General features: G+C 41.8%; 1 protein-coding gene across 4 annotated transcripts in view; it reads left to right on the forward strand.

Annotated features, from left to right (window-relative positions):
- Window positions 1-15,955, forward strand: part of LOC128886091 (A disintegrin and metalloproteinase with thrombospondin motifs 9-like) — a 127,887-nt gene that overhangs the window by 49,107 nt on the left and 62,825 nt on the right. For all 4 annotated transcript variants that reach the window (XM_054140656.1, XM_054140655.1, XM_054140654.1 and 1 more), the window contains exons 4-6: window positions 44-172; window positions 4,148-4,308; window positions 4,586-4,711. In XM_054140656.1, coding sequence (XP_053996631.1) covers window positions 44-172; window positions 4,148-4,308; window positions 4,586-4,711 — 416 coding nt within the window. The remainder of the gene's footprint in view (window positions 1-43; window positions 173-4,147; window positions 4,309-4,585; window positions 4,712-15,955) is intronic.

A 15,955-nucleotide genomic window follows, 5' to 3' on the forward strand; every position in this document is an offset into this window, starting at 1 on the left:
ATTTAAATTCTCCATTAAGTTTCTGATTTTCTATTTGTTTCAGTGGTCCAAAAAGTGGTGAAATCGTCCTGGGATCGCAACAGGTCCTCCAGCGACGCGTCGTCTGCCTCGAATCCCGATCTGGAGTACGTCAGGCTGATGAAGATCAGCGAGAACCAGTACGAGGATCCGCGTAAGTTGATGTCTCAATTGATAAGCTTGATCGACGCCAGGCTTCTTCGATAATCGGTGGCATTAAATCTCCCGAGAGGCTTAACGCGACGGTATCTCGAACGAGGGATTAAAAACGGGGACAATTTAAACGCTCGCTATCAAGACGCCATTTTACTGAAAATTGCGACAAATTCGCGTTCGATTGATTAAATTGAAATCGCTTCAATCGAAAGTGCGTTCGTTGGAAGACAAAGGTAGACTAAAGGGGAACATCGAGTTTCGTGAATCACGTTACGCTTTTCACGTGTTAAACGCTGGCACATGGCTTGGGGGATAGCGATGGGACTGATTCGGTAGTTGTTCGAATGGTTTCTGAGGAACTATACTATTCCTGAATGGTTTGTGATGATTGGATATTTGAAGAAAATTGTGAGAACTGGATGAATTAAATGGGGAGTATAAAAATATATGTAAATTAATAAAAGGTGTAGAGATTCAGAGGATAATCGAGGGATGGTATTGGATGCAGTACTAACTACGATGATATTGAAACATCAATTGCAATGATGCATTTAAAATTGGTCCAATAATGAAACCTATTTTCCAAGCATAATTTTATTATAGAGAATATAAAGATGTTCTCGGTAAGGTCTTCAGGTGGTGAGACATTGAAAAGAGGATTTAAAAAATCTCAGGTAGCCTGTGGACCCCTAGGTCATCCGAGTATGTTCCCTCGTACACCTGTCTGCCACCCGGAAGCCTCGATCAACAAAATTGCATAATACTTTCCACGAACGGTGCGCGAAATACCGTTAAGATAATCGTCATTAAACAAGTGGCGCTGCAGCGGCATTTTCGCGTGTAATTGAGGAGGTTTGATGGATATCCTCGAGTATCGTTCAAACACGTTAATGAACATTAACGCGTTTATAGATATTGAGTTGCGATAAAAGGTGCGCGGAGATTGTGATAGATTGTCAGATTTTTACTTTGACAATTTGTCCTCTCTCCAACCATAAATGCACTTCATAAATAGTAAAACTTTGCATTGATACAACTTCTGATTGCGTCTTGTGACCCATTTTGCGTGCTTACAAAGAAAAATTTTTCAACAAGTGTTCGTTGCGTGAATCTTTCAAATATAAATTCCAATTAAATGTTGGAGAACATGCACATTGGAGTCACTTTTCCTATCCTCAATTCAAAATATTCTTAATAAATAGTAAAACATCACATTGATAGAACTTCAGATTCTCGTGCCTCATTTTGTGTGCTTCCAAAGGAAAGCTCTCCATTTCTCCTATTTACCCCAGCTTGGAGCTCTTAAAATACAACCTCCTCCTACACCCATCGCAAACATTCTACTTCTTCCATCACACCTAAGCACCTCCAGCCACGTTAATACTCCCTAACGTCAATGTTTGAACGATTCCTGAAGTAGCGATTGCTCCCATCGCTAACTCAAAGCGCGCCAGGCTCGCTCGGCGCGCGTATAGAAGGGACGAAACGACGGCGATTCAAATTAGCGTAATTAGAGACCGCGATGCGTTCGGATGCATTCCGTTGATGGAATGTGTACGCGGGATTCTCGAAGCGTATCGAGTCGGCAGGAGTGCACCACCTTTATCAGGATCACGTTCGCCTCGTTAAGCTCTCGATTGTGCGAGACGGCGGGGCGCTGATAAAAAGCAGAAGACGCGAGCGGGACCAGATATTTATAAAGGACGCGATCGATCTGCGATCTCGATTCTCGGAAGTGTAAATCGTCTGGGCATGAGGCGCTAGGGGGGTCTTGGTACCCTGGAGGAATGTGGATTCAGCGATTCAGGAAGTTTCACCCTTTACCGACAAATAACGATTAAGGTGGGTTTAAGATGGGTCAGGACGTTCATGGGGGGTCGTGAATTTATGTACGAGGTTAAGTACCCTAAATATCTGTGACTTCTGTTAGCTTGGGCGTACTTGATGATTTTTTATTGGACGTGGAGTGTATGAATTTTATTTTATGTTTGAAGGCAGAAATGATTTGTGGGGTATTTATTGGATCTTGAATTATTTAGTTAATGAACAACGTAGAATGCTCAATGTAGAAAGTTATTAGATACCCAAACATCGTGATGTGTTATAGGAAATTTCGTTTTTTGATGCGTTCATTTGGGTAAGATTACTGGTCCTACATTTTCCAAGTCTGAAAAAGAGGAATGGTCAAATTACTGTCACGATCATCTGTCTGATTCAGTAGTACTAGTGATAGTGAGTGTCCTCATGACCTACGTCAACGACTTGGCAATATTTAGCATTCTAAGGGTTGATTGGCCTACCCCAAGACCAGCAGTGTCTTCTGCTACTCGTCCACTCGAGAGTTTTACCCTCGAGACCAGTCCTCTAGTGGACCCAGCATCGAGAGTGAGACGTCTTTCACATGGACACGAACGACCATGCAGGCTCTCTAGAGTAAACCTTTCAAGTAGATGCCTAGCACGAGGATCCCGCATAAAGCCGTGTAACCTGTCCGTCTTGAGGTGCTTCTTTCGCTTCTATTTCTACCTACGTCATCCTCAGCTCTTCGCCGAGTCCCTATCACGTCCTCTATTCTCAAGTATAGACCACAGTCACTCCTAGAATAGCTGACTGTCAGCTATGTCTGTGGTAAGCCTTATAAACTCAATACTAAGATGGTTTATATACCTAGGACTCTAAGACCTTCTCCAAGCCTTCTTAGAAGGGTTTGGCGTCTAAGATCTCACCTAGAACCACCTAGAATCCTCAGCAAACGTTCACCACTAGATCTCTCTTGCAATAACTCCCACAAACACTCACTCTGCCTACCCTATCTCATCACCAGTTTAACACAAAGTCTCTATAGTGCTTCGTATTCTCAAGTATAGACCACAGTCGCCCCTAGGATACCTGATCGCTTTATAAACCCACCTGTGACACGGTTTCTACTGCTCTCAGGACTCTAAGATCCTGCTCAGGTCCTCCTAGGACCGCCAGACTCCTAGGATTTGCCTTAGAACCTCCCAGGGTTCTCAGCAAACGTTCACCACTAGATCTCTCTTCGAATAACTCCCACAAACACTCACTATCCCTGTCTATCTCATCCCCAGCCTTTGCCTAAGTCCCTGTCGTGTCTCTATCTTGAAGTATAGACCACAGTAATTCCCGAAGACATGCCTAGACCTAACCTTAGATAATCTGGGAGCACGCACCTGGTCGTGCGACGAACTGGAACAATGCTCGATGGTTTATCGGTGTCCCAGGTTGGAAAGAATAATGGACACAAATTAATAGTTATTCATGCGAGGAACAGTTAACGAAACAGTAGTCTTCGCTGTCGAACACGTTCGCGGCGAGTCGAGAAACTAGATAGGCAGCCGTCGACGAAGAAAAAGGATCGGCCGGAACGGTAAAAGCCGCATTCGCTGAGAAAACGTCGTCGTCGCACACGACGCGATGCTAAGACACGGGCATTTTGTCACGCACCGGTCACGCATCGAGTCACTTGGCTTGCCAACTTTGCGCGGCTGTCAGCGTTTAACGACAACAAATGAACTAGTTGACGAACGGACGACTGAACTGTAGTTGGCATGAAATGAATTAGCCTTTCGAGCATTCCCAGGAGATGTCTACAATGCTATGTTTGACACTTCATTGGTTCGAGACCCTGGCTAGGTATGCAGAAGTTTTGTAGGGGTTTAAAGTGACTCAGAATTAATGGAACTGACCTTGGTGCCTTGTCTACTTGTGATAAGGTGGTTAAATGTACATGGGGACTGAATAATTAACAATTCAGTTAAGACAACATTCTTATATGAAAGTTAGAAGTGGAATGATAGATTCTGAGAAGTGGTCAGTTCTTTTTGAATCACCTTATAGTTCTAGCAAGAGCAAAATAATATGAATGAAATTGTTTCAGCGTGACTCTAGAAACTATCTTATTCCTACTCTCCTCTAATAAAATATTTCATAAGATAAACGCTTTCATTTGCAGCAGAGAAATATTCGACTGCCCAGAGGCATCACAGCGGCCATTTTCGCCACGCCACAGCGGAAGTGTGGGACCCCCATCCCCAATACGAATTCACAGCCTTCGGAAGAAGATTTCGTTTGCGTCTTGCGCACGACTCCAGCTTCTTCTCGCCTAATATTAAGGTAAACCTAATGAATATCAATTAATCTAACCTAAACGAACGTACTGTCCAATCTGCTTTGAATTTCTCGGGAGGATTCTGTTATTGCACGCGGCTAAGAGTAAAGCTATTTGCTTACAGAATACAATTATAGTGTCGAAAAGTGAGCCCTGAGAAAAACCATTCCTAAACAATTTAAATACACAATTCTTCCCGTTATTATTCGAATAAGAATAGATGCTTCACCTTCGAGTGTATTTCTAGATGTATGCTGTGATTGTTTCCCGTTGTTTGTATAGATAACTCACATAAGCGAGAATACAACTAGGAGGGAACATCCGGGCCATGAACTTGGGTGCTTTTATAGCGGAACTGTGGACGACGATCCGTATTCCGCCGTCACTGTCAGCCTTTGCCACGGAATGGTGAGTGAAACTTAAATCTTCTCGATCATATGAAACATTAAGCTACGGTAGCAGCCATGGTTATTTAAATTACTACTCGTAATTGAGGATCGTCGAATTAATTAAAGCAATTTTATCATTTATGATCTGCATTTTGGTTTGACACACACTTTTGAAATATTAGGTATTTAATAGGTAAACACCTTTGTAGCATTAATTATACACCTCCAAGCGAAAGGGTGCAATAAAAATGTTATTTTTCTCCCCCAAAGTTCGTTAAGATCATAAATGGACGACCAGACGAAGCACGGGGGTATAAAAATATTATTGCAAGCTTTTAGTCTAAAAATACGTTCCTCAACGCATCCTCCTTAGGAGTCATCGTCCAACTAACCTCTCCAGGGCCTCGTCCGCGAGAATTCCTTTTCAGAGTCGCTTCACCAGAAAGAAACTGTTGCGAAAATGCCTTGCGCGTTTACCAGACATACAAAGGCGTGCTGCATTTTAAAAGGAAATTCTTTCATCGAAGGTATTCATACTTTGTCATTCAATGCGTGATTTAATAATTCTGTCTATCACATTGTCACAGCTACCATTACGAATTAGTTAGAATATTTTTGTTTTGCTCTTGGCATTCCTTGAAGCTTCTTGAGCTACCTCTTCGACTTGATTGATGATGTTTCAGCCACTGCAACGTCCTGCACTTCTAGATAAAAGCCACTCTCCCATTCAAAGTGTCCGAATATCTACATACGTTCCAGAAATAATACCTGCTCCATACAAGTTTCTACCACGATGAAATTCTTAATTTGCTTCAATTCTTTTGAAGCGAGCTGTGTCTAAAGAACAGTTCTCCAATTTCTCCAATTTCTTCTGAATGTATCGATGCTACTATCCCTGCCTCTCATGGATAGAGAAATCTATATCAATTGTATCGAGTTGTCCAGAAAGTTCATGCCAATTTTTAAAAAAGATTCAAAGGCACATTTGAATTTTACTATATATTTATTGAATTACGTAAGTACCATTTTGTTCCATAACCTTTTCACCTTTTAACCTTTCAACCATTCCGATACATTCAAACCTGTACCACCTTTCCAGACAAACCAATAATGATCTAGTCGGGATTCGCTACCGAACTCGGCGGAGTTCGTTCGGCGCCACTTCGCCACTCGTTTGCCAAGATAATCCGGAAACTCGTTCTAGCATTACCATGGCAAATGTCCAATCTGGACCGTGTTTCACCTACTAACGTGCTCGCTACGAAAAGCAGCGAGAATGCGGGCGCAAAAACAGCCGCATATTCGCACGCCTCTATGCGCACTCCTGCGCTAGTCTATCACGCGTCATCAGCATTACAACCCGTCGTTGTTGTGAATCGTTTCACGATACTGTTTAGAGTAACACAGGACGTGTTAAATATTAGTGCGTAGGCAACTGTGTTGCGTATAGAGAAGCGATCGGAAGTAGTATGAGGCTGCTGGAGCGTGGGTGACGTGGCTATATGTTTGCAGTTGGTTTGACGTTTGATGGGCGGTTAGGATCCTTTTATGGGCTGCACCAGGTGTCTAAGTAGGTTTGTATGGTGTAAGAGGCTGAATTAGTTGACTTTAGCAGCAGTTGTTGATTTGAGGTTTGGTGGAGGTATTTAAGTTCCATTTATGGATCGCACCAGGTGTTTGAATAGGTTTGTGTGAACCAAGGCGTTAGATATTAGTTGATGTTAGCAGCAGTTGTTGGTTCGAGATTTGATGGAGGTCTCTAGGCTCTTTTTATAGGCTCCACCAGATGTTTGAATATGTATATATGAGGCAAGACGGTCAATAGTGGTCGTTTGTGATTGTATTAAGAGTGCATGGTGCTAAATCTTAATGTCAACACCCTTAAATGTTAAATCATTTCGTTAAACCCCTTCCGTGGTGGTCTTCTGAGCAGCCACCTTGAAAATATATGTCCAAATAACCTAGCAGTACTTAGACGACATGAATCAACCAACTACCCATGAGAAATCATAAATGCATTCTATAAAATTTCATACATTACAAAATATGCTTGTTAATTTCAAGATTATCTTGGCAAAATTTCAGTGCACGTGATCTAAGTCGCAGACTACACAACAAAACGAAACCTTCGCGGAAACGGGAGAGTCAACTTCCCGAAATAATTTCAAAACGTGTAAACATTCGTTCCGCGGAATGCAAATGCTGTTTGCTTGCGAAAGTCGAGCGTGAGGGAGACGGAAAACGTCCAACGTCAATAAATCAGCCCCTGGAGAGTCGCGCTTTCAGAGACTCCGTTACAAGTGTCTGCCAATTAAAGGTACATCCTCACGACGCGATTTTCTGGTCTTCGTCGATTCGTTAGGAGGAAACCAACAGTGATCGTTCGCGATAGCCAACGGTCATCCGTAACGTCTCCTAACGAGGCGGTTAGGTTTGGGTTAGGGCATTCGTTGGGTTAACGCGTCCACTGTCAGTTTTCCCTGATTGAAGAGACTTTTGACGTTTAACACCGAAGCTACCGAGGTCAAACGCGTAGCTATTGTACAAGTATATCTTTGTGATTAGATGGAGGAGGAGCAAACTAATTTATGAGTATAGTTAAGAGGTATGAGACAGAGGTATTGTTGCCGAGTGAGTAATTTTAGAAAGAAGGTTAAACTCTTGAGGGATATCACGGTACTTTATAGAATAAAAGAAAATATAGAATATTAAGTGAGATAATATATACTCTATATTCTTGTTATAGTATATCTTGTATTTTAAATTATATAAATTATAGAAAATATTTGTTGTAAGATATCCAAAATTTAAAATGTATATTTCAAGAGGTTAAAATATGTTAGACTGACTTGGCAGTTTCGGTGTTAATTCATCACGTGGAAAATAGAAACATTCGAAAATTCTTGGTTTCGCATCATGCTTTATACTTACTTCAAACTTTCTCAATTTCAATGGAGTTTATTTTGAATAATTTTGAAATGTGGCAAACTCGAGATTCTGAAATCTGTTAATATTTATGAACCCCTTAAAATATTACTAAAATTCACCTCAAACCAAAAATTCCACAAACTACCCAAGTACCGGGTGGCGAGACACCCAGATGCCCCGGTACGCTATCACGATCTGCCCCCCGGGGCATTCGTCTCACTTTCCAGCTGTAAGCTGCTTAAATAACTCCGAGGCTCGCGGAAAAAGGCGACAGTTTCTCGGAGAAATGTCTGATCACGGTCTCGAGGGACTGGGAATCGTTAAAAAGAAAGTTAAACACTGGGGATCGGGGATTCCAGGTGTCCAACAGCCGCGGGGATAATCTCCATCTTGACTCTTAATTCGACTCGCGAGTCTTTACATTCCCCATAAAACTTCGCCAGAAGTAGACCCACGATTTTACTGCCAGCGATCATTAACAGGCTTGGGTCCCGTCACGTGGTGGACCAGGACATTTGGCTCGAGTCGCGAGCAGGATATTGAATTTACACTTACGAACGCGTTTCTTCAGAGTGGGGGAACATGTTGGCTTAAGCATAACCATCTTAGGTGTAATTGTGAGTTATTAGGATGGAACAGTCTTTTGATATTCAGTATTATAAAAAGGATGCAGTGGTAGCATTTGGCACAGGTTGCAATGTGGAGCAATAATATTTGCACCTGTCTTGCTGAGGAAAGTAGAGAAATTTCATCTCTGTTTTTAAGACAGTAGGTGGTAGCCATTTTGGATATTAGGCTCAGGGAGGTTTAGACTTTGTAACTATTTAAATATCAAGTCAAGAAGACAAATGTTAAATACCCTATGAAGTTTAAATGATCCATAATATGTAATAAACATCAACGTCTCAGCTAAAATTTTCTAGCAATGAATACCATTTGCATTTATTTCAAAATTGAAATTTCAACTACTTGGAACTTCCAAAATAATAAAATTTTGCTCTGAATGACGGTTCTACGCCTAGAAATAGAGAAAAATCCACAGTTCTCGAACCGTCTGCGTTATTCTCTCTGAGAAAAACAAAACACTTCTATCAGAGGTTTCCAATAAATTCCAGTCTGCCAATTTTTTTCTTCGACAGGATGAAACTTTGCCAACTGCAGAAAATGGTTTCTTAAGGGTGAATTGTTGCAGAGCTTGGTGCTACCGGATTTCACGCGCGCGTGCACGCTCCCAAGGTGCACGCTGAAAAAGGTTTACGAGCGTGTTTTTACGAGCATCTCGTATTCTTTCGCACGGCTATTTTCGACGCGACGTCGGGGGCCCCGGGAATTTAATGAATGAAATTTGAACTTCCTCACGAACAGCTCGGGTTCAACGGCACGGTTCCCGAGCGTTTTGTTTAAACCTGCCCCATGTACCCCTAACGAATTCCATATTCGTCCAGAAAACAGAGAAAGAACTTGAATCTCCATTTAAAAAAAAGAATTATAGTGCAGACCTTACTGAGACATAAAGCAGAAGCGTAAGGTGCTCTTAACCCTTTTAAGAATAAATTATTCTGCTTGGTTTGTGATATCTAGTCAGCTGTTGCAATGGTGTATTATATTAGGTGTACCGAAAAGTAACGTCATTTCTTTTTTTACATTAAATTCAGACAAATACATTCATAATACATTTCTATTTTTAATCGATTATGTAATTATCCTCGTTATCAACAAGCTTTTGCCATTTAGTGTGCAAATATTCAATACTAAATGGTTAAAAATCAATGAGATGATGGATGATAAAGAAGTATTGAGATTCACAGAAACGACATTACTTTTCGGTACCTAATAGTATTAGGAATATTCTTATGGTTGCAATTCTTAAACTACTCTTGAATGTTATTTTTTTCAATTATTTTAGTTACCTTCCTAGGACATTTAATTGGAAGTAACAACAGACTACAAATGTTTATAATAACATCTGTTTCGAGTAAATGATATAAATAATAGTCTTGCAAACTACCTCAGAAGAAAGAATTTAATAAGAATTCTTCAAATAGAAGATTTGAAGAATTGCCGCAGGTGGGCAAACACTCACGACCTACATAGACCGCGACTCACAAGAACCTGCCATTTCAAATAACGTCTATCCTCGAAGGAATCCAGGCCTGGACACGTATCAGCCGTCTCGTTATTTCTACAAATTCCTATTCGCCGCGATGGAAGCAAATTCTCACACTGCCACTTTTTGCGATTTAATGACATCGCCGTTTATTCACAGTTACTTCACGTTACACCGCTCTTGTACACCGCGAACAATGTCCGCGCGTGGTTGGGAATGAAAGACAACCTTCCTAGCTTTCGTAAAACTCCATACCGAGATCCATTCCGCCATTATTTCAAAACGCCTGCGTTTCCCGCTATGGGCAAATGCATTCAATGGGTTGTCACCTCGCTAGAAGAGGGAAATACGAAGGGGAAAAAAGGTGGAATTGCTTTAGGGGCTATTTCAGCGCCGTGTCTTTGCGCTGAAACGCGACCATAAACGCGTCTTGTGAGTCTCGTCGAGTCGCGAGGAAAAACTGAAGATTTAACGCCACGCGCGTATGATTTACTGGACGTGTCTTTTTCCCGCCGCTGGGTTCCATCCAAACGTTTTTCTTTGTTCTATTTTTTACGGGGGCGGTTTAAAGTAGTGCACGGGGTCGCTCGATTAACGCGGTTCTTTATTATTTCCGTCTGTGTGGATGCGAACACGATTTTCATGTGTAAAACGCATCGCGGGCGCTCTTTGAGTCGCGAAGGTGGGAAGGTGGAATAATTTTAGACAGGAAATATGAAAGAACTTGTGAGGTGGATGATATTTCTTTCGGTAATTTTCTCACAAACGTGCATTTACAAATTGTATAGACATTCAGAAATGTATATTCTTGAGAATACATTCACAAACATATGGTGAAAAATATGTATGCATATACGTATACTTCCAAATGTAGGTTCATAAATATATGTAGTTTCAAGCGTGTATTTACAAGTGTAACGAACATGCATTCACAAATATATATTCACAAATATATGTTCAGAAATATAAACTTATAAACATACATTCAAAAATGTATATTTCCAATATGTATTCACAACTATACATTCGCCAATATTTATTCACAAACATGCATTAAAAAATGTGTATTACCAATATGCATTCACAAATATAGATTCACAAACATGCATTCAGAAATGTGTATTACCAATATGCATTCACAAATATGGATTCACAGCTATACATTCACCAATATTCATTCACAAATATGCATTAAAAAATGTGTATTACCAATATGCATTCACAAATATGGATTCACAAACATGCATTCAGAAATGTGTGTTACCAATATTCCATCACAAATGACCATTCACAACTATGTATTCACACAGAAGAAATCGAGTCAGCGTCCATAGCATAAAGAAGCTGCGACTGACGTGGATAAAATAAACACACCAAGTCCATGACGTAACCATAAGAAACAGGGCATTATCAAACCGAGTACAATGAAACATTAGCCTGCTGGTCAGATGATTTCATTGCTAAACGTCCAGACGAATACTTTCGCCTCTATTGTAGCAAACCTTCGGCGGAAAAATCCCCGATGGAACTGTCGCGTTCGATTAGGCCCAATCCAAGCCCCGGCGATGGTTACGCAACCGTGAAACCTCGCTTTTACATGTCTCGCGTGTGACGAGGTGTCCTCTACTCAGGGATACTAGCAGACGATCGGTCAGACAGCTTCGAGTCTGTCCATCATTTAATCGGTGGAACGGGATCGGTCGCGACCATGACCGTGCCAAAGAAGCTGGCCACGTGGAACTGGGTCATACGCAGTCATGGTTATTTCAAGCACTCGGGGCGTCTTCTTTTCTTCCTGAGAATCGTGTCTCCTCGGTGCTTTGTTGCATCTCTTTTGCATCTTGCCTCTAACCAACTCGACGAGCTTTAATCAGCCTTGGTTGATGCGGAGATGTCACCATGCATTTGTGAGGTTCGCTGTAGTCTGAGTGATTGGGTCAATTGTGTCTGTGAACACTGTGTCATTCTGGAAACCTAGCATCGTCTTATCTTCTGTGGCCTATTGGTACTTCCAAAATCTCTCTGAGTGAGTATGTGTATGGGTGTCCTCGAGGCGGAATCCTAGGGCACTTCCGTGCCTTGCATTCGTCATTTATTTCGTGGTAGAACATTCTTGGAGGCTTCAGAAGTCCTCTATACTTCAGTAATTCTAAATTCGGAGGTTTTGACATTCTTGTATGAGTCAGTAGCTTCTTGAGATCTCTCACCAACAATTTCTAGATGCAACAGGTCAAGCATCTTGCATACCCACATTAACGAACCTCATCGCATTCCTATCTTAAATACCTACTTACTTATCATTATCCACAAGAAGAGATTGATCCTTTCAATGGGTCACACAGAATTCAGTCCTGTTGGTAAATAGCTTCTTACCCAACCAGTTTCTCTCAGCGACAGGCTCGACATGTCGAAACGAAAATCACACGAGGATTGCCAAGAGAGAAGTCGAGAAATAGTCCGCAGACTTTGATGAATCGCGATGGAAGAAATATCACTCCTTCCCGAGTGGAATATTTATGTGTATCGAAGCTTCGGTGCTGCGCTACATTCGCGAATTAGCATGCTCGCGATTTTTCTGGAGTGAACGTGACGAGCGAAACTTCAATGGCGACATAAAAATAGTCGCGGCTCAAGGTTTCTCTGTTGGACTCGTAGAATCGAAAGGCATCGCAAGGTGGTACTCGTTTTATAGGACTTTTACACCCTTGACCTGTTGATGCGCCTGACTGGAAAGTCATCAAGTGCCTTTGCACATTACCCGGAAGCGCCTTGGGCGTTGTGCCAGCTCCTATTTTGCATAGGATCCTAAAAATCCGCGGAGAACTCGAGCGTATATCAGAGGGATCCAGATTTACTGTCGGCTCCGAGAATCTTGGAATCGCTCGGACAAAAGCTTCGAACGCCAGTGGAAACTGTATTAATCATTAGGGATTCCTGCGGTTTTCCAAATCGACGTCCACTAGCTCGATCGAATACCTAATGGGAACGATCTAAGAATAGTCACGGGGCTTCTGGGAGCAATTGGCAACCCTTGCAGGTGTCAGGGGTCTTGAAGACGACGAGGCTTGGAAGAATTTTCAGGTGACAACCTGTGAACTCCTAAGCTTCACTCATTTTGACTCTAAGGTCATCCAAAATCAGATGTCTCAAGATTTCAGTGTACCTTGAAGGTGCGAACTTCTTGAAAAGAGGCTCCTCTCAAAATCCCATAGATCTCACTATCACTCAAAGATTGGAAAGTCTTCAAAGTTCTCGAGGCCTCACTAATTTTACAACATTCGAAGGTCCCCCAAAGTCAGGTGTCTCAACATTTCTGTGAACCTTGAAGGTGCTAAACTCTTGAAAATCCCATAGACCTCACTATCCTTAAGAAATGTGAAGGTCTTCAAAGTCCTCTAAGCCTCACTAATTCTACAACATTCGAAGGTCCCCCAAAGTCAGGTGTCTCAACATTTCTGTGAACCTTGAAGGTGTTAAACTCTTGAAAATCCCATAGACCTCACTATCCCTAAGAAATGTGAAGTTCTTCAAAGTCCTTCAGATTTCCCTAATTCTACAACATCCGAAGATCGCTTCAACCATCCCAAAACTCCTGTAAACCTAGAATGTCCAAAAATCCTAGAAACCTCGCAAACCTCACTATTCCTCAAAGAAACTTTCCCAAGTCCCCCAGGCCTCGCCAATTCTGCATCCTTCCCAGAAGTCTCACAATTTCTATGAATCATAACAACCTCAGAGCCCTTAAAAGCTGCGCAATCGTAAAATCCTCCAGCGTACTGAACCTTTATTACAAGGGAATTGCTCTGACAGCTCTCTCTCCCTCAAAGAAATCAGTCGGCCATCTCTATTCAGATTGTTCGAGGCCCACGATTGCCTCGATGGAACCTCGGAGACGTATTGGACGCTGGCCCCACGGAAATACCGACGTCGCGATTGGTATTGGATTTTAAATTGCGGCTGTTACACACCCTTGAGGCTGAAGAGAGAGTGGGAATTATTTGCGACTCTTCCCTCGGAATTTATTGTCAGGTCTGGCTCGTACGTCATAGGTCTTACGTATCCGAACGGTGATGAGACTTCCTCGATGCATTATTCGCCTGATGGGTTTCTCGAAATTGCCGTGGAAAGCAGGGATTTTTATTATGCATACTTAAAAATAACAGATTATTGGAGGACGTGACGACTTCGAAGGGAAGTAACGGGACTTTCGAGTAACTTTTATTTTTCTGGGCTTGAAACTTCGGGCTATTAGTGGTATGATTCTATTAGAAGTGTGTCGTATGTATGTATTAGGTATAGACATTAATTCTGTGGCTTTCTAAGGTAAACATACAATTTATTTATAAGGAAAAAGCATACAACTTTTAATCTTCCCCTAGTCACACATTCTACATTATTGTATTGTTTCATTATTATTTAACGAAACAAAATGAAGGATAAATATGTTTACTTAAAATACAGTTTTAAACGATTGAATATAAAGGCACAGAATTAATTTCAACACCTAATATACACATTTGCAAACTATGATCGTCAGTTTCATCATTTGTATTTATAGTCCAGCAGCGATTACTCTGTTTCCCCGAGCGATAAGTGCATCGCAAAAATTGCAAAAATTTTATGGCCTATATATCGCACATGCACGTTACGATTATACAGGGTGGCCCATGTAACGCCAACAGTCCGCATCTGTTGTGTCAGAACCGCATAAATTGGAGACTCAACTAAGAACCCTCGCTGAGAAACGGATCGCTGGTATTGTTCTTGAAGACACGCACCACTGAATTTTATTATTCCTCGTTCATTAAACGTGTTCCAGACCCATCTGGGTCAAGTTTTAATTTAGCTGCATCAAGGTTTGGCTAGTCAATCAAACGTCTGTTTTCAGACATAGGAATAGGCAACCATAAACAACGAGGGGCTGAGCGTCATTATTCTCGATGCCCAATGAAACCACTCGACCCAATTACTGGACCCTGTAACAGCACTCTACCGACCAACTCTGATCTTCAACATTCTTCCTCGGTTGACTTCAGAATTCTTGACGAAGATAATCATTTTTATACCGACACTCAGTTAGACTACCACTTGGACACTAAAATAATTTGATCACCTTCTAGAGAATCGAACAACTTCTTACTCAAGATTCAGTCCAACAAGTAAGCTAGTAGAATAGGGTGTAGCTATTCTAACAGAGAAACCGAACGACTGAAAGACAAATGTTTGGTTCAGTTCCATGAGTTTCAGTGAAGTTGCAGAAGATTCACACGGTATCTTCAACTGTCAACTCTAAATCTCTGAGAAACTATTTACAGAACAGTAAAACAATTGCTCAGTCCACTTCCACGAGCCTTAGCAAGATCGCAGAGGAATCATACAGTATCTTCATCCATCTGACTCCAATAAAAACGTATCACTAGCCGACATTTTTACAAAGACTTCGACTCCCCTAACTTCAAGTTGATCTCGAGGCTGTCGGTATTGTTCCTCGCAACGAACATTCGTCTGGAACAAAGAGCCAGAGAAATAAAGCTCGTCTAGACGACGATGAGCAAGGCTACGCAGCGTAACCCAGTTTTGCAAAATTAGATTTCGCACGCGCGCACCAGAGGTGTAGGTATCTAGGCGTCGGACTCCCCGCTGACCGTTGCTTACAACTGCTCGCCTAACGACTCCGAAAACGTTGTGCAGACTCGTTCAAGGGTTACTTGTGCTCGCACGTGTCGAATAATCGGTCGTTTAACTCGATTTTCGCACGTGGGCTCCACCTACAGCTGGGACAATGGATCCAGGAGGCTCAAACGCGAGCTTAGTCTGACGCAACACACTGAAGAGAGCGAACCATTGATGGTATGGTTGACAGTTGGCTGTGGGAGACGTTTATTTCGAACAATCTTATAAAGTGAACTGGGATCTGTTGGATAACACCGGTAAAAGTAATTTTTAATCCTTTTGGAACACGTGCTGCCCGTTACTATAATGTCTTGCGTACGGCAAGAGGGTTTGTTAGGACATTATGACTTGTGCTATGTTTGTACAGGGGTCATTTTTATTAGGAGCATCTTAAATTCTTTTTATCGTAGATTATTTCAGAGTGACCTGCGTGGTTGTGTTTGAAGATATGTATGTCAGGATGATTTAACTTTTATCTGCCTGCTTGATGTGCTCTTCATCACTTTCTCACGACTGCCACGTGCGATGCTTCAAAGCAGTTCGGTTTCTTTGAAC

This window comes from Hylaeus anthracinus, unplaced genomic scaffold (assembly GCF_026225885.1).
Source record: "Hylaeus anthracinus isolate JK02 unplaced genomic scaffold, UHH_iyHylAnth1.0_haploid 11982, whole genome shotgun sequence".
NCBI lineage: Eukaryota > Metazoa > Arthropoda > Insecta > Hymenoptera > Colletidae > Hylaeus > Hylaeus anthracinus.